The sequence below is a fragment of the Oryzias latipes genome, chromosome 16, assembly GCF_053564925.1.
Source record: "Oryzias latipes strain Hd-rR chromosome 16, Olatipes_Hd-rR_3.1".
Lineage (NCBI taxonomy): Eukaryota > Metazoa > Chordata > Actinopteri > Beloniformes > Adrianichthyidae > Oryzias > Oryzias latipes.
The window spans coordinates 19359843-19382788 of NC_136252.1; the positions used below are offsets into that span (position 1 = coordinate 19359843).

Sequence of the window (22946 nt, forward strand, 5' to 3'; positions counted from 1 at the left end):
ACACACAAGTGGAAAAAAATGCATGAATAAAAATTAAACATAACAACAGTTCTGTAAATAGGCAGATTAAGGTAACATGGTTTAGTAAGGTTTAAATAAACTTTTTAGGGCCTTTTAACTTTAACCCTAAAACACTTTCACTATAAAAACGTATACCATCAATTTTGCCGGGTCATTTTTACCTGAGATAATATACCCAACAAAAGGTATTTGTCATGAAAAATAGATCAAAACATGATAAACTTCAGTTGGTTTTATTTTATTTCAAAATGTAGTATGTTTAACAAAATCAAAAAGAAAAACATAGGAAGTTCCTCAAAACGTGCTTAAAAATGACTGAAAAATTAGGAATGTGAGAAGAAATAAAAAATAAAAAATAAAAGAATGATACTAGAAACTTGGTCTTTGGTCCACCCATTCCTGGGACACATGAGACTTCCCTGGTGAAAGCACAGACTCCATGACCCCCGACATTTTGAAATTCATGTAAATAGTTTTGCTCGGGTGAAACTCACCCGGCGATAGTGCTCTGGGGGGGATGATAAAAAAATAATTTAGCTTTTATAGTCTTGAGCAGAATATATTTTTTCCAGCGTGTTGGTCTGTCTGGTGGGTTGAGATGTGGGCTTCTCTGTTGTCTCATGGACTTTTTATTTTTATTGTTTATTTTATCCACCAAAGAAAAGAAAAACAAGAGAGAACAACTGTAAATGATCTAACGCCTTGGCTGCTAATTACACTCCAACACCACAACAATTATCCAAACATCCTTCTGGAATTTAGAACATTTTAGCAATAAGCAATTCACAAAACAAACCTGGACAAAGTTGCAGTTGCCCCCAAACAGCTCATAAAAACAGAAATTAAGAACATATCGCTGCGGAAAACTCACAAAATTAAAAAAGTTAAAAAAGAACATCAGTGGATGAACAAAAAGGTAAGCATCATCCATGAAGGCATATGTGAAAAACAAGTGATAAGAAAAAAATCAACAAAAAAAAAAGATCCAGACTAACCACTAAGTATCAAAACCATTATTTTTTTTAATTTATCATCAAACCTTTGCCTAATGGTTTACAAACCCTCTGAATTTTCCACTTTTAGGGGAACTGAATCTGGGATCTGGACCCCGTCTCTTTGATCTGTCAGTTGTGAAGAATATCCTGACTATTGTTGTAAATATTGGGCTAAAAATTGAATTAACACGCTCTGAAGACGGAAGTCCTCCTGACGCTCATGAAAACGACCATCACCTCGTGTGAATGGATTACCATTCCTCTTCATTAAGGAGCACAGGACTCCTAATGGCCACACAGCAGTGTTTGAAATGGTCGAGCAGATAAAACATTAGCCGGAGCACCAACATTTGTGACATTTGGTTCTCATTTTCTTTTAAATAACTCACAATAAAATATAACAGATAAATATTATCTTTTAAACGTGTAAAAAAAAAACTAAATGGTTTTGTTTATTTCCATCTTTTATTCCTTTTATTTAGTTTTGCCAAAAAACCTCATTAATTAGGGTTTTATTTGTTCTTTTTTTTTCTTTTTCTTTTCTCACTGTAGATGATGGACGTCCAACTTTTAGAAAATTGCTTCATAACCTTCATCGGTCAGAGCTTTTCTGCTGTCACTGCTCGTGCTCTTCCTTTTGAAATTGTTAACACACCTGATTGTTGGAGACCAGCAAGATGACAAAATTTGACCATTACAAAAGTAGTGCACTGACCTCAATCACTTCATCGTGAACTTTTGCTCAATGTTTTAATAAAGTCGCAACACAAATGTACCATGTTGTTGTGTTAAAGTACATTTTAAATGTACAAAACTAAGAACTGAAACTTTTTCTTTCATGTGTTTCGTTTTCAATCAAAACTTACGTCAATGACTTCTCTTTTTCTTTTTGAGTTTGTCGATTAGTGAGTAATATTTTGACGCAGAAAGCCCACTCAAACACCAGGTCACTGCACTGGCTCTTTCTTCTTCATTGCATCTTCACATTTAGCTAATGTTCCGACAAAACAAGTCCATGAACGGTAATGGTCACTTGCCAAGAGCATACGCGGGTATTGTTTGCATGAGTTTGCATGCTGTCATTGTGATGATTCTTTGAGCTTATTTTGGTTCCATGCGAACGGATCATCCACTGAAAAACAAAAATTAGCTGCAAGAGTCTCTCATACTTCAGATTTATCACTTATGTGAGAAAATGTCTACTTTCAGTTGTTTTAAGGATCACCAATAATTTTCGTATAAATATAAATCCTGTTTAAATCTGATAAATGCATCAACTAAAATGGTTTTCTTTTTTAATAACGAACATCCTTTGCTCTTTAACCACTCGAACCACCATGCCCAGTTGTAACATTAACACGGCACTTAACAATGCATTCTTTTATAAAATAATGCACAAGTGAAGAGTTTTTCTTCAGTTTTTTTAAGCTGGTTCATGAGCAAGGCACTTCTTTTTTTGCACAGCTGCCTGCGTGACAACATTTTTGTCTTGTAAATCCAAATAAAAAGCTCCCAAAAAATATCCCCTGATGCAATTTTTGGTTCCATCCAACTCTGAACACTACTGTATTGCATTTTCAGTGAGTTTGGCTACTGTGGTAGAGGGTTGTGGCATGGATGCAAGAGAAGGGTTAAACCTTATCGTCTAACCTCAATCTGATTCAAATAAACTGCAGTTGTCACTGTCGGCCATTTACTTAACACAGATCACCTGCAACACAGGGACCAGGACTTGACAGTTTTGGACCATTGTTGATGTTCCTGCTCTAGTTAAAATGGTTTTATTAGTGGTGAGTCAGTAATATTTTGTGCATCAAAAACCTTCAAAAGGGCACTTTTTTCCTTCTTTTTTATTATTTTAAATAGAACTTCACTCCAGCTTTCCACAAAACTAGCCATTATTTAAATATCCACATGCTGTTGTTACTCATTTATCTTCAAAATGCAGTCCCACATGTCATTACTTTAACCAATACTCTTCTGTCATTAACTCTGGCTCCACAATCCAACACACAGAAAGAAAATCTTCCCACCCAGTTGATGAATAAAACAGACTTTGGAGTTGCATCCATATTATTAGTAAAATATTCAAAGTTCCATAGACTTGTTTTCTTGGGAGAGCGTTTATTTGTTACTTTGTGATTTCCATATCATACATAAAGTCTTCTGGTAGAACTTCTGGAGGGATGCGCATCAGCTGCTCATCGTAGGCACGGAGAATCCAGAGTTTTTCCAGCTCGTATACTTCTCTGGTCTCAGGCAACATGAAGTGGACCACAATTTTACCTTAAAAAGGGAGACAGAAAGTGATTCCATGGATTTTAATGACATTCTGATCCACACAGTACAAAGTGTGCTGATGGGGTTTTGAAGATGTCCATACCAAAGTCGATACACATCCAATCCTCTGCATCTTTTCCTTCAATCTTGACATTTGGATCTCCATCTTTTCTCAAAAACTTGTACTGCAGCAAAAACAAAGCACAGGCTTTAAAAAACAAGCACAGAGAGAATAAAACATGGCGTAAAGGTGAAATAAAAGTGAATTACCACTTTGATTGCATACAGCGCCATTGCACGCAGGTGTCTTGGAGAAATGCCACTAACAACAATGAAATACTCTGCATATTTGATGTTCTCGGGGACTTTGATCACACAGAGATCCACAGCGTTTTCCTGACGCAGAAGTGACACCAGAACATCCAGGTTAAAGGTTTCAGAGTCTCCTAGGTAAAAAGAAAAAATATGCTTTCAGTTAAAATTCACAAGATACTTGGTGCATCCATGCAGGATTAGGACTTTTCTTTGATAAACATACTTCACTGTGTTTTTATGGAAAATGAATAATGACTTTTCTGATTTTTTTTTTCTACTATTTATAATCCTCCAAACGTTTTGGTCTGTAATCTGAGGGTCCGCAGCCACATGTAGCTACTTTATTCCTCCATTGAGGCTCTTTGGCTTCAAAGAAAAATACTAAAAAAAATTGGGGGGAAATATTAACAAACTAAGTTTGTAGTTGTGTTTGAATTTTATGTTTTCTTTTTTTTTTTACATGTCAGATAACTGAGTTAAATGATGGTAACAGGTTAGATCTACAGTCAGAGTGGTTTATCATTAGAATAATCTTAAAGAAAATATTCTGATTTTCTGCTCCACAACAGTGTCTAGTTGCTTTGCAGAAGCAAAGTTCTCTTTTACATGAATAGAATTAAAAAAGAAATTAGATTCTACCCCAGGGTTAACATTGTTATACTCAATAGTAAAAGGTGAAAAAAGGATGACAGTGTATCAAAGTCATAATGATAGAAAATGCTGCATTTAATCTGGCTGTTTTGCAGTGTTAATGCTAGTAAATCTGCTTCAGCAGGAGAATATTATTGGACACAGGGCATATTTTATTTTGACAGGAAGGTGTATGTGCTACTGTCAATAGTAAAAGGAGTTAAAGTTGTTATATAGAAAAAAAATTACACAGTTATAATTAAATAAATGTAAACACTGGAAAAATAAATGGCTCAATGGCCACAAAAACATCCATGAGGTGTATTTTTAGAAACAGTTAAGTGGAACTTTGCAGCTCTGGTTGGGTTTTGGTCAGAAAAGAAACTAGATCAAATTGCTTTTTTATTGTTAAAGTTTAAAAGACAGGTGAGCTTTGAATTTTAGCCCTAAATTATTGGAATAGATATGAACATAATATATACATTTGATAACAAGTTATTTGAGAATTCTTAGGGGTAATAATTGATAATAAACTAAGTTGGAAGCTGCCCATCAGACACATACAAACTAAAGTATCAAAAAGTATTTCAATCATAAATAAATCTAAACAAAACGGTAGATTGTATTTATAGTATTGCTCCTTAATATTCCCATATTTCCCCAACTGTATAGAAATTTGGCGGAATAATTATAAGTTCACTACATCTTCTCTTTCTACTTCAAAAACGAGCCGTCAGAATTGGCTATCTTGATCATACAAACAATTTCTTTGATCAATCTAGACTTTTAAAACGGTATGACATTGTTGATTTTTACACCGCATAACTGCTAGACAGAGCCAAGAGGAAATCATTACCATTAAAAATCCAAAAACAGTTCTTAGAAAACGAAGGAGGCTACAAAATGAAGTGATGTAGGAACTTCAAGATCAAACTGATAAGAACCACAAAGATAAGTTTCTGTATGTCGGTGTGTGGCACTAAACTTTGGAACGGGTTAAGCAGTGAACTCAAACAATGTTCAAATATCCAAATATTCAAGAAAAGGTATAAATATAAATAACCTAATTCACTAAATGAGGACAAGCGGAGTTAAAGGTGAACAGGTGTATGAATAAATTCAGATACGTAGATGTGTGAACTTGAATGTTGAATGTGAAACAATGAATGCCCTTAATTACAACCACACATTGTGTAATGTGCAATTATGATTACTGAAATATTTTATTTACAATCAGTAAGCTATTGGTTTTCTCTACTTGATATGCAATGTGTAGCAACGATCACTGGGTTAATGTCATGATGTGTTCAAATAATAATCAATGATTATTACATATCGGTTACTTAAAGTGTGAATCATTTATGTTTACTTAACCCTTGTACTATCCTAGGCACTTTAACATTGGGAATTGGGTCATCTAGACCAGTGGTCCCCAACCCCCGGGCCGCGGACCGATATCGGTATTGCATTACTTCCGTTTTATTTATTTCGGAACCTGAAAGATGTTTTATTTTGAAAAATTGCCCGATTCTCTGGTACATCAGTCTATGTCATTTCTGACGCATTCCAAGTTGCTCTTCTCAGTCAAATGATAAGTTACTGTTAAAATAAAACCCAGGAGCTAGTAAAATGAGTAAAAAACAAACGTCTTTGGAAAGTTTCTTTGCCAAGGGGAAAAGGCCCAGCAAGGAGACAGAATCGGAGCCTTCAACTTCTAAAAGAAGAAAGCTACATTTAATAGACAGTACTTTTTGCACCATGAGAGTGTGGGAAAGGGAGAGGATGATGAGACCTGTGCAATGTCAACTGTTAAGCGTGTCAAAATAAAAGCACAGGGTTCGTCTCGTCACGTATTTGATCCTCCATCATCCTAGTATTGCTACAATAATCATTCGCCTATATTTTAAATACCAGTCCGTGAAAGTTTGTGTGACGTCATACCGGTCTGTGGCATGAAAAAGGTTGGGGACCACTGATCTAGACTCACTAGACAGTGCGCTAAACCCTTTTTATTCAATGATTTGTGATCTTCACTGGTGTCCATGGATTACATGAAATCCTCTACACCTTTATCCACCTTTGTCCTGGTAGGGAGAACACAATGTAAGGATCGGGTCATCCAGACCCCTTAGGATAGCACAAGGGTTAAAAGATGTAAGAATTCTTTCTGAGGCTAATCAATAACTTGATCTGCAATGTGTAAGGGTGATTTCTATTTCTTTCTTTGGTAATAAGCATTACATATCTGTTACATGATGTGTGATTTACGTTTTTGTTTACTGAAATCATGACTAAATCTGAGGATAATCAACAATCAACGAGGACTTGATTTTGTTACTTGACAAAAAATCTGCACTTGATCTGATCAGAACCAGATTATGAAAAATATGCAAAACTATAAAATATAACTCAATATAGGTGGAATAATAGTAGTTTGCTTCTTCTTGACCTTACTTAATAATATCTTTTTTTAATTGATCAAAACTGACTATTCAAATAAACACGCTAACAGGTAGGAGTTTATGAAAAACAAATGAGGATCCAAACCTGGAAAGAAACACCGAGTGTCCTCATTTTTTTAATTTGAGTATGCATCAATAAAAGCAGTAAGTGTATTTCAAATTAATTGTATGTAATTTCGATTTCATTTTTAGAGAAATATTCAAAAGTATTTAGTTTCTGACAGCGATTTCTTACATTTCTTTAAAAAGTTTCCGATAAGCAAGAGAACACACATTCTTCTCGAGGTGCTCGGTTCTTCTTCGTAAACAACTGTGAAACTGTAGTAATTCTTTAGTAATTTACCGTGACCTGACGAGATGGTTTGGCTGTTTTTATGGTCCGTTTCAAGCGACAGCTCCTGAGAAGATGTGCTCCCCAACAGTCTGCTGTCAGTGTCACCGCTGCACCATCTTTGTGTGTCAAATCGACTCCTAAGAGGCGTTGCGTGGTGGCATTGTTGGTTTAGACCGGACGAACGTGCGGCTCTAAACACACACTTTTGTTCCAATAAACCACAACTTCTGCACAACAACGATACAACCTTTCTGGAGCGACCAACAACATTCATAATTCCAACTCGTTCAGCTCCAGTAAAAATACCAGACACTAAACAGGAAGTAGGGTTACTGTCCTTGCTTTCTGATTGGTTGCTAAAACTTACTCTCTGGTTTATTGTTTTGGCGTCGTTAAAACACGACTGCCCCCCTTCGACAAAAGTTAGTATTGACCTTCTAAATGGAAACCTGGACACGAGTGGAGCTGTCATTCAATTTCACGAGGCAGAATTGTGAACACACGATTATTCTATTATTTTATTGATTATTCTACAATTTCTTTGGCATTTTATTTTGTATTTTCCTCCTGCTGTATTCAAGGACAACTCAACACTTAGTGGAAGATTAAAATAGTTTTTGTTTTTAAATTTTATTTCCATAGGAAAAATTGCAGGTGTGCAAAATCCTAAAAATATATAAAATATAGTAAACCATCAACATTATTTTTGAAAATATGTTAAACACATGTCCTTTTTTTGTTTAGATATCTATATGTCTAGATATACATGTTTTGTACAATTTTTTCTTAGCTAGGGTTAAAGGAACTTTAAATCATCCATAAAAAGGTTCGATCACCAAACATACAAAATTTAAGCATGCAAAACATTTCACACCTGAGAACATTTTAGAATTTGTTGTAAACATTGCTTGATTGTCATCATTCTTCTACACAGTCAGAGTCCATAATAATATTCAGTCTCAAGCCCACAGGAATATGGTCCGTAAGTCCAGCCAGATGTGTTATAAAAGTTACCTCTTCAATTTCCTGGAAAGAAGAAAACAAGAGTTTTATGGGGAAAAAAAGAAATGATCAGAGTATTCATCAAGGAGAAGAAAAAGGACACATACTGTTCTGCAGTGCTTTGAGATGGAGCGTTCACGGTAAAGAATGTAGTCCAGCCTTCGGCCGATCCATGGTTGACCGGTCTCTGGATAAACCAGTGGAGAACCAGCAGCCGGAACAGGAGGAGAAATGTACTGTTTCCTCTGCTCATCTATTTCCAGCGTTCTGCAAAATGTCACTGTGAGTTTTTGCCACAATATTGCTTGAAATCCCGCAAGAGACCCAAAACTATAGCTACCTTTGTAGATTTTCCGGGGTGTTCACATCCTCATCATACAAAGTGGGCTGCCCCAGAAGAGTACCTTCAACACCAAACCAGTTATACACTGGTCAACATAGTATGCAACTCAAATCTTAACTTTAGTTATTTACTCGTCATTTTTGCTACCCACCAATAACCCAGGGCTTCTCCTTTCCAGGTCCTGCTCTGCATGGGTCTCTGTACTCCTCAAACAGATGGTGATTCTGTTCCAGATGATCGTCTAGTTTAATCAAAACCCATTTATGTGGACAAACAGATAAGAAGGAAAAAGCTTGTTCAACATCCTCTGAGAATAAAATAAACTGTAAAAACCTGTTCTCACCAGGCGAACAGTTGTCGAAATTGAAATCCCCGCATAGAACATCAAAAACAACCTCTTCATCTGGCTGTTTGTTTTCTTCCCGAAAGTCTCCAATCCACTTGGTGACCATGTCCAACTGCAGGCAGCGAATCTCCCCCTCACCTAGTTTAAGACAGTAGATAACAAAAGCAGGTTAGTGTTTCACACAAAGACACAAATTGTTAAATTCACTTGAGGACGACCAAAAATAAAACTGTGACTTGCCTTCTGGAGCATGAAGATGCGTGCAGTTAAAGTAACCGACCACCTTATTCTGCTTTTGGTTCTTCCCAATTAGTACCTGAGAGAATCAGAAAGCAAGCATCACATGATGGGTTCTCTGCATTTGACGCATTTGAACCTATTTTATCATATTTCCGTAGCAAAAGACAACAGCTCCCAATGCACAATATAGAAATGAATTTCCAGAAATGCTTATTTTTTATCTTTAATACGAATAAAATACAAAAACTAAAATAAAGTACAGTTAATGCTCAAGCATTAACTAAAAGTAAAAAAAAAGAAAAAAAACCTTAGTAGAGAGGAGGCCTTTGGCAGCCAGAGCATCTTCTCCTCTGCTGTTGGGGAACCAATGATACTGGGCCTTAAGTATCGGGAACCTGCTTGCAAGGAACAGGCCACTGTTGAAGAACTTAAAAGAAGTGCACCTACATGGGGGTTGGCAGGCATACACACCAATGTCATACAGTATGTGTCCAAAAACAGGTTTCAGGATATTGGTGAGCTTCTGGGCCGCCCTCTTATCAAACACTTCCTCCAAGCACAAAATATCGATATTCGGCGGAAACAACGACGAGACCTCCCACGGGACGTCGTCTTTCTGATGCAGACCCTGGGAGAGGAAGGCGCGGGGGGCACTCCTGCAGCGTGTCTTATCCTGCTGGTTCGAGTTCTGATTGGAATTGGGCGTTTCACTCAGCAGAACTTCTGTTTCATCGCAGGCTTCAGGAACCACACGGACCGGTCTTTCTGTTGAGTCGCCGTGGCGACTGGCCGGTGGCTGTGACTGCCTACCTGCAGAAGCCTCTCTTTTGGAGTTGGGTGCAGGGAGGGTGCTGTTTGAGGGGCTGAGCGTACCACAGCTACTGGGCGAGTCCACGTAGATCTTGATATGGGGCCGACACACGCCCTGTACAATGCGCTGACCGATGGCAGAAGCTCTTCGATGAGTGTTTCCCAGGTTGTTGAAACGAGCCAGACCTTCTGGCAGAAGACACAAATTTGCTGTGGCAAAACCGAACGAAGCCCTGCCCTCTAGCTCAAAGCCTTTATGCGACTCCCTCTCTGGTGAAGACGGGGCCTCTCTGTGGTAGTAAAACGGCCGTCGGCAGCCCTGAAGAGGCGCCCAGAGCAAGAAGCCCAGAAAGGCCAAAGGGACCGTGATGACAAAAAGAATCAGGAAGAAAATGAAGCCAAAAAAGACTTTGAGAGGGTGAAGGTAGCACTCCTGCTCCGCCCTTTGAGCTTGCTCCTGGGTAGTGGATTTGCACACAGCAATGATGTGGCTAAGGCTCCAGAAACAAGGCAGGACTAACGCCCACCCGACTGCATGGAAGCCTGCGACAAGCCTGTTAGGAAAGGGGGACGCCTGCAAGGCCATTCCTCGTCACCGTCTTTAAACAGCAGCAGGACCAATCTGGACATTCCTGACAGCAGAACAACGAAAGGGAGTCAAACTCTAAACAAGCAATTCAAACAAATGGAAAAATAATGTCTTTCAAAGATGAAAACAGTCTCCTGTCATTATTGCACAGTTTCCAGCCGAGTTACCTTTCTGCTCGTTGCGCTAACATGTTTGGACTTCATGTCAGAACATGCAGCATAAAGCACAAAGCAACAAACATGACTAATATGCTAGGGGAGGAGGTTAGAAACACCCTTATCTTTACTTTTTAGATTTAAAATGGTCTAAAATGGGATGAAAGTTAACTGTCAGTTCACGTTCCTACGTTGTTCACCTTTGGGCATATTCTTTCACGCGTCGCCACAGCAAATCAGATTTAACTGATTCACACAGGTGGTTTGGCAGAGTTTTCCGGATGCCCTTCCTGACACAACCCTGTCTCTTTTCTGGGCTGGGGACCGGCACAGGGAACTGAAGTTGAACTTTTTTGTCTGTGTTGTTCACATTTATATAGGCAGTTTTCCACTCCAACTGGTGAATTACACCACTCGCCTCTGTATTACACAATTACTAACCGTTATCAGTAGATAAACTGACGTATACAGTTTTGTTTTGCAAATGTGATATTTTTATTGCAGACCCGGTCTTGAACACTACAGTGGTGAGTTCAAGGTTCTGCTCGACCTGCAAAAACCAGTTTAGAAATCTCCGAGCAGCTTTCTGCTCACAAACACTGACAGTTTTGAAGAAAACAAGCACTTGTGTGGGGCTACACATTTTGAATTTCGTGTATCGTGGTGGACTGTGGCAGAGTTTCTGTCCTGAAAAAGGGCTCACAGGTGGATGAAGGCAATTGGTGAATTCAGGAACGCTCTCTTATTCATTGACTCACAACCACAAAACGGTTCAAAACCTGGCTGAAAGGGTGTAACGTTAGCTCCCTGAGCTATTACATAAAGTATTTATAAATTCCAATCACTACAACTTGAAAGAATCCACCTGCCTCACCGCGCAGCTAGCTAAAACAGACTTACTAGCCGACGTGGATCTGAGAAGCAGGTCTCTTACCTCAGCACGAATGGTGGAGCCTTCTTTCTATTGTCAATCTGTTAATGCACTTTTTTATTTCCTAGATTACATTTAATTTCTGGAATGTAACGCAATCAGTCCAAATCAGTTCGCTTTAGGCTGAAAACCACATTAACTAATGTAGACGTAAGGAAGATCAACCCTTCTCGCTGGGCTGCTAGAGGCATTATTAAGCCACGCCCCTACGTGCCGTTGCTATGGTGCCAGACTTGTCTGATATCTCATTGAAGGAGAATCTAGCAGCAACTGTCTTAGTTTTTACCTAACTGTAGTCTACTTAGTTTTGTTATAATTTTAGGTGGGATCAAGAATCTAGCACAGAGGAAAAACAGATACTAGGAAGTGTAACTGAAACCACCCAGTCTGCTCCACCCTTCAAAACAAATACTGAGCTGATAGAACAGTTAAAACTGTGAAAAACAATCTAATTTACTGCAGGAATGTCATGAGAAGGCAAAATATATTTGAAAACACTAATGAATATTTACTTTTACCACACTGTCAGCAGAGGGGGGTAATAACGATTACATACTATGTTACATCAACCTATAAATTACTTTTGATTAGAAAAGATGTATCCCTCATAGTATTGATTCTGTACAATACTTTTTACTTTTACTCATACTTGTACTTTTTAACTTTTTCGCTAAAAACAACAAAAGAACCAATTGTTACTTAGTACTTAAGTATGTTTTTCTCACACTCAATTAACCTAAAATAATTTTTTTAAAGTACCTCTTATAATGTTTTTTCTGCACAATACTTTTAACTGTTACTCATATATTACTTGTACCTTTTCCTTTTTCACTTAAAACCACATAAGTTCCACTATAACTTAGTACTTAAGTATTTTTTTACTCTTACTCAAGTAATTTTTTGAATGAATACTTTTTACTTTTAAAAAGTTTTTTTTTTAAACAATACTTCTTGCTTAAGCACAATTTTTATTCTACTTGCCTTTGATGTTGTTGGGTTTGTCAGAGTTAGTAAATACATGTATAAAAATGGAAGGGAAAGACTTTCTTCATCTTTTCAGATTACTTCACTTTCTTTATTGTGACTCTTTTAGTTCACTGCCCTGAAAACAGTGGTGGTTAGCAGAAGAATAGAGGCTTTCTGTCCTCCTCTGCCATGTAACACAGGCAGCTGAGCAGAAGCAGCAGGTCCTTCTGGAGCTTCTTTGGTGCAGCAGTGAGTATCACCTTCTTCAGGGCGTAAGGACTGATCAAATGGAGACTGTTTTCATTCGGTCTCTCTTTCAGGTTACCGTAGGTGTTGACGACAAATTCAGAGAAAAGTGGATGAAGAGCTGATTTGTACCCAAGTTGGTTCAGTCTGTTCATGAGGGTATTGTACCTCTGTGTGAGGTACAGCTGATAGCCTTTATCCACATTTCCTGTCACAGGGTGTGTGCTAACCTGACAAAAGAGTTTAGAAGAGATGTTAAAAGAGAAGGAATCAAAATTAAAATTAAAAGTGATTATAATTTACAGTAGTTTGTTATGCACTGTCAATTATCCACAAATGTGCTAAAGTTTTATGATCATCTCTGTCTTTGACTTTACCTCTGTGATCTTTTCCCTAATATTGAGGAGTGTGAAACCGTAGAGCCTTTTTTGTGCCTGGAAGATATGCATCAAAATCCTCTTGTCCAGCTGAAAGGCAATCTCTCCAAGAAGCCTTGATGGACCTGTGGCCCAATAACCAGAATGAATGACAAGACAGAAACAGATACAGTGCTTTTGCTGCTCTTCACTTGTTCTGACTGCGATACCTGATGGATCTAAGGAAGTATTCAGGAAGTCTGGAACGACCTCCGACCCATCTGTGTCTCTAAATGCAGAGGTTTGGAGGAAAGACCGGAAGTTGGTGGGAGAAGATGTCCGTTGCTCTTGTCTGGATGTGGACTGTCCCAAGTCTCTCCTGAATTGTCCTTCATCTAATTGGCTATGCAAGTGACATTTTGGTTTTGCTCCTTGAGCTGAAGAAAGAAAATAAGCTATAATCAGCTATCATTATCAAGGTTTGCTTTTAAAAAAAAACAGTGACTGTTCTGTCCACATCTAAGCTTTAACCAAGGAAACAAAGCCTCCTAATTTGATTAGTCCATTTTCTAGATATATGTGATGATATCAGTTTGATTGATTCAAGTTTAAGAACTCCACCTTAAGATGATGACAATGGCCTGAATCCTACTCTCTTTATTCTTCCTTAATAATCTGTACACCAGGGCAAAAAAGTATTTGGTGTTAGTGGCTGACTAAATACTTTTTTCCCCACTCTATGTGTGTATGAATGTATGTCCTCAAAAGATTCAACCCCTAAGACCTGAAAGTTAGTAAGTCATTAAGTGTTAGTGGATTTTCCTCTTGAAATTTCTATAAGCTTGATTTCATCTGAGATTAAATAAACTGTTTTTATGCACACAGTACGCAGGGGATTTAAAAAATAATCTCTTTTGAATTACTCAACTATCAAGCTGTGCCAAACTGTTGGCCACAATGTTGATTTAGAACTGTGTTGCTAGGAAACAGCTCGAGGCTTGTATACAGACATTAAAGTTACATGATCCCATAAAATTAAAATTGAATCACGTTACTGGTTTTTTTTTTTAATAAACAAGTGCTGAGATTCTTCTATCACAGACTTTGAAGGTTTTTATCAAACTGAAGCTGCCACCCAGTGGTTAGGAGAGAAACAGTACCTGTGCTTTGATCCACGCTGCCACTGTTGCAGGCCTGCGTCCTGCTGGCTCCCAGCTCTGTGTTTTCCTTCAGCAGGCTGAACACGGATTTCAGATGATCAACTTCCTCTGTGAGCCGTTCATTTTTGGCTTGCAAATCTCTAACGGTTTGGTCCATTTTGGACAGCACACCACAAACACAACCTTCCAGACACTAATGATCGAGAACTGGAGATTGAATCAAAACAAAATGAACTTCTCTAAAGTGTTTGTATTTGTTTTTTTAATTACATACAAAGAACAGAAAGTTATAAAAAGACAAAAAGAATCATTTTCAAGGATTTTTTTACAGCAGATTTAGTCTAAGAAAACGGGTATAAAACTTCATAAATTTCATATAACCTCATTTATGAATGATTTAGTTGCCTTGAAGACTAAGATGTGATTTAAGATCATAGTGATATTTTGAGCCCTTCATATTATTCCCTTTTCTTGTAACCAAAGTTTCTCACTGACCCTTCATACTGGGATTTTACAGGACAACACCAACAATCATTTCTAAGCTTTTTTTTTTTACAAAATTCAGCCATAAATACAATTTAAAGTAAAATTATACAGGTCAGACCTGATAATACATTTCTGTTTTTTAAATAATCTTTTAATGTTTTGGGCAATGAAACCTGTGAACCAGAACAAACCTGGGAAAAATCTGGCAGCATGAATTTAAGAGTTTGTCAGATTTTAACACTTTAATTAATTCTGAGTAGCATAGAATACACACTTAATACCCACTGCAGGTTATATTTATATAGATTTCAGAGACACAACCAAACAATAATCAAAGTACATGTTTAGAGCACACCCTGAAGAGGATTTCTGGAAAAAGTACTTCAGATGGGGTTACATAAAAGTTATCTGTAACTATGTAATCATAACATGTAGAACAAAAGCAGAAAAGGTTGTTAGCATGACAACAGCATCTGTGAACCAAGGATTTCTGTTTCAATATATTTCGGTTCCTGCTTTCTGCTCAGCTGTTGCTTGCTCTTCCAACGATGGCCAGAATGTAGAGGAAGATGTTGATGATGTCTAGGTAAAGGTTCAGAGCGGCAAAGACATATTCCTCTGGGCTCAGGGACAGCTCCTTGTTGCCAAGCAGCAGCTGAGTGTCCACAGCCAGGAACTGCAATACACATGCAAGAAAAAACATGGTCTATGAATCTTGCTGAGTACCAGGGTTCATATCTATAAACTTAATTTAAATGTACATGCTATATAACTCTGCTTTACACAACATTTAAAAATGTATTTCTGGAGACACAATTTTAAAGATTCAGACCTGGTGCAAAAAAATTGACGAGACTTTAACCTTAGAAAATGAAAAATAAACTTTTAAAATCTATTTGGAGCTGTTTTACCTCCAAGACTGTTTTAAATTGTTTAGTGAAAGCTAATTAATCATACCACAATACCAAATAATATATGAAATCCAAAGTAGGAAGGTGCAAAAGCTTACGCAGGTGAAGAGTAATGCTCCGAGTCCCGCATACACGATTTCCAAGATTTTGTTTTGGATGAAGATGCAGAGGAAGCCAAAGATGATCAGAACAATCAGGCAGACAAAAAGCACTCCGTAGCAGGAAGTGAAGTCGTATTTGGTCTGTGGGAATACATACACCGTTGGTTTTCATGTCACATTTCATGCCAGACTGTAATCTAGAAGCAAAGAAGTCACAGATACAAACCTGCAGGGAGAAGATGACCACTGTGAAGCACACAACTGCTGTGATGCCAACTGCCATGATCACCGAATCAGTGTCATGGAAACTTGCTATCATTCCCACCATGTAGGACATGCTTAGTGTCAGGATGGACTGAAATAATCATTTAAAAAAAAGATGCATTCAGGTGAGCTGCACTAAATCTCAAATGTATTTTTGAGTTTTAGCACAAAAGAGCAATTACAACAGAGGATATGGTCTCTTAGCTTCCCTCAGATGTGCAATAAACACATCCTGTTTAGTAAGAAGCTGTATTACCAAAGCGACCAAGTTCCAAGGGTGTTTCCGGCGAAGATTCCCACAGCAGCTGATGGCTAAAAGCGCGACGATGAAGATGACGTACGACACGATGTAAGTCCAAATGTTCACCTTGACAAATGCCTTGACTTCTTTCACAAAAGTGAAAATAGCCACAAAAGCAAATGTCACCATCAGCTGCGCCGTTAACACCAGGAACACCTGAAATAAAGGCATCAGACGCAGAGGTTTGAGCTTTTTTGTAACAGTTAAAGCTGTGTAAAAACTAGGTTATCTGCATTAACTGTATTTAAAAATAGTTGACCAATGGGCTGGTAAAGTTCAGGAGAATTTGAGAAGCAAAATGAATGCAGTTAATAGAAAATAACATTAGAACAAAACAAAGAAAAATTCCAACATGTTGGATGAAAAAAGCTTTATGAAATCCTGATAAAAACAAACACTACTTTAAAATTCAAATATACCTTATGACCAAAAGAGGATATTGAGAATAGTTATTGCTATTTGAAAGTGGCTCTTTTTTATATTAGACCAACTCTTCAGGTAGAATAAAGCGGAAGTCTAATTGCATTTTACCTTTCTAACGAAAGCCCTTCTGATGCTCTTGTTGTCTAATCCGATCATAAAGTCTTGATTGTCATGGAAAGGCGGTGGGGCTTCCTCGCCATGGTAGGCATCACCTGAGGGGATCATATTAAACAGATGTATTGACATTGGAAATATAAATTAGTCCTTAGCTGAACATACTTGAAGCACTAACCTCCGTAAGTATTGGAAAAGACTGGGTCAGGTGAGGAATATGGTTCAGAACACGGGTTGTCATATCCTCTGGATATCATTCCATAGGATGGTGGAGGGAAGGTTGCATCAGGTGTGCTGGACATCATTCCATAGGGTGGTGGAGGGAAGGCAGCACCAGGTGCGGCGGGTCCTCTGGGCATTTGTTGGACAGGCGCGCTCATGTCATTCGGTATTGGAAACGTTAGATAGGCGGTAGAAGCATGTGGTCCCGTCTGCGAGGGGGTGTACAGGGTCTTCTCAGTGCTCATGTCTGGTTTAGATGGAGAGATTCAGGAAATGAGAGAGAGAGAGAGAGAGAGAGAGAGAGAGAGAGAGAGAGAGAGAGAGAGAGAGAGAGAGAGAGAGAGAGAGAGAGAGAGAGAGAGAGAGAGAGAGAGAGAGAGAGAGAGAGAGAGAGAGAGAGAGAGAGAGAGAGAGAGAGAGAGAGAGAGAATATATATTCACATATATACATATACATATATACATATACATATATATATATACACACACACACTCTCTCTCCATCTTTATCTCTCTCTCAATCTTCATCTTCCTTCAGTGTAAGAAGGAGCGCTACCGCAGGTCATTCCTCCCCACAGCCATCAGACTGTACAACACCGTGTCAAAGTGACACTCCACGGTCCCAGGGGTGTTTTTCTGTTTAGTCATTGATTCATTTACTTTTTTTGTAGTTGTTGTTTTTCAATTTTAAATTGTTTTTTTGTTCCTGAACAGTTGTTTGTTTTTGGTATGAACTTCATTAGTTTTTTCGGTATTTTGAAAAAATTTGTAATGTTTTTTTACAGTTTACATGTTTTGCTGACCGCATGTTTTTTACACTTTTGCAGCTGTATTTATTTAATATTTATTTCTTTATTTAATAAGAATCTCATTTTTGATAATAATTTTTCATAATAATTTTAGTAATATTTTTAATTATCTAATATAAATGTAATTTGTGATGTCTTTTATTGATGTTATATTATATAGATTATTTCTGAATGTGGTGTTGCTGCCACAGAAATGAAATTTCCCCATTGTGGGATTAATAAAGTCATCTCTTTCTCTCTCTCTCTCTCTCTCTCTCTCTCTCTCTCTCTCTCTCTCTCTCTCTCTCTCTCTCTCTCTCTCTCTCTCTCTCTCTCTCTCTCTCTCTCTCTCTCTCTCTCTCTCTCTCTCTCTCTCTCTCTCTCTCTCTCTCTCTCTCTATGTTTTTTTTAAAACACAGAACAGACAGTGGAAGTAAAATCTGCTAACTGGAGGGTGGGTTGATCACGTGACTTTGCTAACTTCCGGTTTGCATCAAACCATAATAAAACCTATGCAGATAACAACAGAAAAATTGTAATTTTCGCGATGGAAGGAGAGATTAACGTCAGATAACCTTATATGTACACTTTTAGCCAATACTGTTAAAATACCAACGAGTAGCATTTATATTACCACGAATCTGACAAAAACTCGCGAGATTACGAAATGTAGGCCACATATTTCTTACTTTCACTCCCAAAATGAAATCTCAAGAAACGACATTCAATCCTGCATAATTATTATTAATAAATATTTGAATTAAATAGTTTATTATCTACACTTAGCAACTTAGTTCAGTTAACCATAAGTTAAGGTGGCGTATAACGCTCACAGGCTCCATGATGATGATCATCTGATCAACCATGTTAGAATTGTTGGAAAAAGGAAACACATACCTGAAGTAAGCTTGTAACTCCAAGTTGGCTTTTTCACAGTGTGTGTGTGTCGCTCCTTCTCCGTTGTTGAAAGAAATGAAGCTGCCCAAAAGTACACATCCACCGTGAGAACGAAACTATCGTCTCTATGTATCACGGAAGTGGTTGCGTTCACGAGGACAAGGACTGTGTGGAAATTTTGGACATCGACAACTTATGTATGAGACAAAGTTCCTCTTCCTACAGACGTTAGATTTGTTCAAGAGTGTTAATCAATATTCCTTGTTGATACAGTATTTAGAAATATACAAATGTCAACACAACAGCAGTTCAGTATATTTTTTAACCAAAACAACGTTCTTCCTTGCAGTGCGATGTGCTGTTGGCTTATACTTTTTTTGACCGAAAAGAAATCTGCTTACATTTGTGGTCGTACTTGTTGGCGTTTTTAATTAAAGAATTCCTTTTAAAACGACATTAAATTGTCACGGTAGGATAAATTCCGGGAGACTTGAAGGCATCCCTAAACACCTATTGTTTGTGAAATAAATGAGTTTGTACCATGATGAGCTTCTGCTTGAAATCGAAAGAAATGTGTTGCCTCGAAAGAACCTTAGTCTTGTAAAATTCAAGGCGATCAACTATATTTTGCTCATAGAAAACAGGATTATTGTTTCTCCCAAATACGGGTAGTAACCTTAGTTCTCCTGTGGCATACGGAATTTATTTATGCATGCCATGAGTAACTGAGTTCTAGTTAAAAACCATCACTACTGTATTTTATTGCAACACAAAAAATTTGTAAACGAAAAAAATAATTTGTACAGGTTCCAGTTAACTTTCAAGAGCTGCAAATACACATGCCAAATAGTCAAACAATTTGACTATTGATTTTAAATTGTCCCTTAGGTGTGAATTTTGTGGCTGTCCAACAGTTATGGTAATGGATAAGCTAAACACATGTGGGAATTATAATTAAAAGTATATTAATGTTTTATATGTGAGTCAAGCAAACATGAGACATTTGTATGATAACTTGTGACTTCAAGTGAAGGGTGACAAAGGTTAGAAAGTGAACCTGGAGGCTGTGCAGGATGTGGTTAAGAGAGCTTTAGACAAATATCAAAACAGGAAATAAAGGGCAACAAAGGTCAAAAGAGAAAGGTGAGTTAACCTGGAGGCTTTGTGAAAAAATAACAATACATTATGTGTGGATCAATAAAAAGAGCCGTTCGACAAGGGGCAGGCAGAGTTTTAGCACAGTCTGTGTGAGGAGCAGATTCTCCCTTTGCAAAGGCGAACCAAAGTTTCAGGGTTTGAAGTCTTATTATTATAACCTTCAACTATGGGATCCTTCTGACTCAGAATCAGAACCCAAGGAAGTCATTTGGACTTCAACACAGACTAAACTAAACTGGGTATCCCTGCCCTTAGACCCTCCTTCTTGCATGAACCGCACGCTTTGTATCCTCCTGGGTCACCATTTTGTAAGACAGTGGCAGGAGAGAGTCAGCATCAGGCGCGGTGGGTCCTCTGGACCTTTCTTGGTCAGGCGCGTTCATGTCATACGGTAAAGGAAACGTTGGATACTCTGAGGGTGGAGGAGTAAGGGGTTCCATCTGCTCTAGGGTGCATCTGGTCCTATTGGTGCCCATCTTTGATTTAAAAGGTGATATTAAAAATAAATGTTAAACACCATAATTACTCCTAAAAGAATCATCTAAAAAAATCACAAAAGGATAAAACGTATTGTGACCATGATAACTCAAGTTTGCTGGAGTTTGTACAATCCCATTCTCAACCAACAAATCATAAAGCATGATATTCCAGCTTCTCACAGATTGTTTAAGTCCAAAAACCTTTTTCTCTTCCTTTCGGCTTTTCCCTTTGCAGCGAATCAGCTTTCTCCATCTAATCCTGTCTTCTGCATCCTCTACTCTAACACCAGCTACCTTCATGTCTTTATTCACTGCATCCATAAACCTCTTTGGTCTTCCTCTAGATCTCTTGTCTGGCAGCTCAAGACTCAGCATCCTTATACCAATATATTCACTGTCTCTCCTCTGTACATGTCTGAACCATCTCAGTCTGGCCTCTCTGACTTTACCTCCAAAACCCTTCAACATGCGCTGTCCCTCTGATGCATTCGTGCCTAATCCTATCCATCCTGGTCACTCCCAAACAGAACAAATACATTGTGCCTGAATTGTCTTTTTACCACGTTCTACTACATTCATAGAGATTGCAACTCAGCAATCATGGACATTGCAAATATTCATACTCAAAGTATCGGTAGCAGGTCATGTTCTGATAGTCCTAAAACCCCTAGCATTCAGAGCCAAACGTTCTCATTTTGGACAGATGTGGTCTTTTACTGGTGTAGGAGCCATATTGAATCTTAACATAGTGACCTGTTGGTGTTGCTATTTTGTATGGAAAGAAGTTGATGAGCTGACCACAGACAAGTGTGCTTCAAGTGCATGAGGCCAGCAGTTGTGGTAAGAAGTGGACTCAGAGACCATGCTGTAAAAAAAACCCATCATACTTGACACGTATTGCAAAGACTTTCATTTATTCTCATCAAACTGTAAAGAAAAACAGTTTCGACCATGTAGTGTGCCAGTTAGGACACTCTGGGGTTACTACAGCTCCAGTAACTGGTAGAAAGAAAATATGGAGTCTTCCATGTTCTTTTACGATAACATGTGTTTCTTCTCACTTCAGCCATCCTGTCTTCATAGGACCACAACCTTTTAGGCAGGCCTTTTTTAATCAACATGCAGCTGAGCATTTCAAACAGCATACACTAATCCCTCCCCACTGTACCATTTGGATGGGGAGTGGGGGGGGGGTCCTCTCATGCCTGATTACAATATCTCTGAGAAGTGACTAGTTCTCCTCAGAAATACATTCTGTTCCATTGTTTGATGTGAGACATTTCACTCAGCCATAGGGCACTGTGTCTGCAAGAAATTGTTTGAACTGCTTCGATTTTGCTTTTCAGAAAGTACACATAAATGGTGCCTGAAAGGTCATGCGTGAAAATGATGGCACATTTGTACTCTTCAAAGAACTCTGGGGACATAGAACCTCCCATGTAGGTGTCTGCACCAGTTCTAAGAGAGCATTGGCTCCTACATCTACTTCCCTGATTTATGTTTATGCCATTTTGCTTTGCACAGATACCACACAGACCTTGTCTCTAATTTTCCTACCATTTACTTAAGTTTGAGTACATTACCATACTTACAGTGCCCCTTTATTTCATACCTGCTTTTTAGATCAAAACATGCATCACAGGCAGCATTACAAGTTTCCGTTTGTTTAGTTGCAGAGTCCAGATAAATGAGTCTACCTTCATGTAGCTCGTTATACCATCAGGAAGAATCATCATGTTGTTTTTAAGATGAATTTTTGCCCCAAAAGCTCTGTGGATATTCTGGGACCCTCAAGGCACTAGAAAATGCAAGGGTGCCACATTATCTTTGCTGTTTATCAGCTTGATTAGGGCGTCACCATTCCTCAGCATGCTACTTGTTTTTCTAAATCCATGATTGGTTCCAAGGATGGAAGTTCTAATCATATGCTAAAAAAGCACTGTCATCAGTCACAATGTCAGCTGAAGGATCACTGTAGACAAGAAGACCCTTGTTGTGGAAACCGGGGCCGGTATTCATTCACCTTTAGAATGAAGGTGTCTCTTGTATCAGTTGTTCTTGTTTGGTTTTCACCCTCGTACAGATGTGTTGTATCTCTAAGCCAGATGTGTTGTATCTCTAAGCCGAACCCCACCTTGGTTCCGCCATGCCACATGGGTTTTCTTTGTAAAGTCCTGCTGTGTCTTCTCCTGGTTTCTAAAGTTTTGTGCTCTCTCTGGCCCTCCTTTCTACAAAGCATTATCCAATGGAGTTTTTTCTTTTTTAGTTACATACACATCTGGGTGGAATGCTTTATTGTGTTTCGCCGTTAACCACACATATACAGTTTTATATACGAGTAGCACATGCATTCCCTCAAGTCTTACAAAGACTCAAAGGACTTTTGAAATCTTGCCGGAGCTATATACATATCTGAGCATCCCTCCCTCAGTTTTCCACAATGGTATGATCCAATATCCTCACAATCTGATTGGCCACGATGCCATTGCTGACCAATCAAAACAAAGTTCTGTCTCGACCAAAAACTCTATAGGAAACCACGGACATGCCATAGTCAACATGGAACAGGTTAATTGTCCCACCCAATCAGTTATATCGCTAGAGGAGACACAAAAATATAT

The 22946-nt window shown here is 38.3% G+C and overlaps 4 protein-coding genes across 4 annotated transcripts; all 4 read right to left on the minus strand.

The window, feature by feature from the left end:
* Window positions 1-3120: 3120 nt before the first annotated feature.
* On the minus strand, window positions 3121-7514 carry malsu1 (mitochondrial assembly of ribosomal large subunit 1). Its single transcript, XM_020710137.2, has 4 exons — window positions 7047-7514; window positions 3567-3742; window positions 3400-3481; window positions 3121-3302 (listed from the first exon to the last, which is right to left on the minus strand). Exons 1-4 carry the CDS (start codon window positions 7507-7509, stop codon window positions 3148-3150), a joined length of 876 nt encoding a protein of 291 aa, XP_020565796.2. The 5' UTR covers window positions 7510-7514; the 3' UTR covers window positions 3121-3147.
* A 134-nt stretch (window positions 7515-7648) lies between these two features.
* On the minus strand, window positions 7649-11747 carry smpd5 (sphingomyelin phosphodiesterase 5). The gene is made up of 8 exons (XM_020710136.3): window positions 11457-11747; window positions 9276-10410; window positions 8969-9044; window positions 8726-8866; window positions 8534-8623; window positions 8380-8443; window positions 8147-8306; window positions 7649-8063 (listed from the first exon to the last, which is right to left on the minus strand). Exons 2-8 carry the CDS (start codon window positions 10362-10364, stop codon window positions 7956-7958), a joined length of 1728 nt encoding a protein of 575 aa, XP_020565795.1. The 5' UTR covers window positions 10365-10410; window positions 11457-11747; the 3' UTR covers window positions 7649-7955.
* A 749-nt stretch (window positions 11748-12496) lies between these two features.
* On the minus strand, window positions 12497-14405 carry LOC110016650 (speriolin-like protein). The gene is made up of 4 exons (XM_020710139.3): window positions 14182-14405; window positions 13252-13458; window positions 13043-13167; window positions 12497-12895 (listed from the first exon to the last, which is right to left on the minus strand). Exons 1-4 carry the CDS (start codon window positions 14336-14338, stop codon window positions 12572-12574), a joined length of 813 nt encoding a protein of 270 aa, XP_020565798.1. The 5' UTR covers window positions 14339-14405; the 3' UTR covers window positions 12497-12571.
* Window positions 14406-14426: 21 nt separating this feature from the next.
* On the minus strand, window positions 14427-18934 carry grinab (glutamate receptor, ionotropic, N-methyl D-aspartate-associated protein 1b (glutamate binding)). The gene is made up of 7 exons (XM_004077840.5): window positions 18689-18934; window positions 16960-17250; window positions 16776-16879; window positions 16200-16400; window positions 15906-16034; window positions 15677-15820; window positions 14427-15343 (listed from the first exon to the last, which is right to left on the minus strand). The coding sequence occupies exons 2-7, from the start codon at window positions 17246-17248 to the stop codon at window positions 15191-15193; spliced, it is 1020 nt and encodes a 339-aa protein (XP_004077888.3). The 5' UTR covers window positions 17249-17250; window positions 18689-18934; the 3' UTR covers window positions 14427-15190.
* Window positions 18935-22946: the final 4012 nt, after the last annotated feature.

Bases quoted from the DNA above. Each gene is read 5' to 3' on its own strand.
- malsu1 (XM_020710137.2), bottom strand. From the start codon at position 7,509: ATGACAGCTCCACTCGTGTCCAGGTTTCCATTTAGAAGGTCAATACTA. The intron at 3,743-7,046 runs GTAAATTACTAA...CTTTTTACCTAG, and splicing joins AACCATCTCGTCAGGTCACG to GAGACTCTGAAACCTTTAAC. The intron at 3,303-3,399 runs GTATGGACATCT...TCCCTTTTTAAG, and splicing joins TTGGATGTGTATCGACTTTG to GTAAAATTGTGGTCCACTTC.
- smpd5 (XM_020710136.3), bottom strand. From the start codon at position 10,364: ATGGCCTTGCAGGCGTCCCCCTTTCCTAACAGGCTTGTCGCAGGCTTC. The intron at 9,045-9,275 runs GTTTTTTTTCTT...TGATTCTCTCAG, and splicing joins AAGGCCTCCTCTCTACTAAG to GTACTAATTGGGAAGAACCA. The intron at 8,867-8,968 runs GCAAGTCACAGT...GTCTTAAACTAG, and splicing joins GCATCTTCATGCTCCAGAAG to GTGAGGGGGAGATTCGCTGC.
- LOC110016650 (XM_020710139.3), bottom strand. From the start codon at position 14,338: ATGGACCAAACCGTTAGAGATTTGCAAGCCAAAAATGAACGGCTCACA. The intron at 13,459-14,181 runs GTACTGTTTCTC...TTCTTTCTTCAG, and splicing joins CAGCGTGGATCAAAGCACAG to CTCAAGGAGCAAAACCAAAA. The intron at 12,896-13,042 runs GTAAAGTCAAAG...CTCTTTTGTCAG, and splicing joins TTAGGGAAAAGATCACAGAG to GTTAGCACACACCCTGTGAC.
- grinab (XM_004077840.5), bottom strand. From the start codon at position 17,248: ATGAGCACTGAGAAGACCCTGTACACCCCCTCGCAGACGGGACCACAT. The intron at 16,035-16,199 runs GTAATACAGCTT...TGATTATTTCAG, and splicing joins CTTGGAACTTGGTCGCTTTG to TCCATCCTGACACTAAGCAT. The intron at 15,821-15,905 runs GTTTGTATCTGT...GTATTCCCACAG, and splicing joins TGGTCATCTTCTCCCTGCAG to ACCAAATACGACTTCACTTC.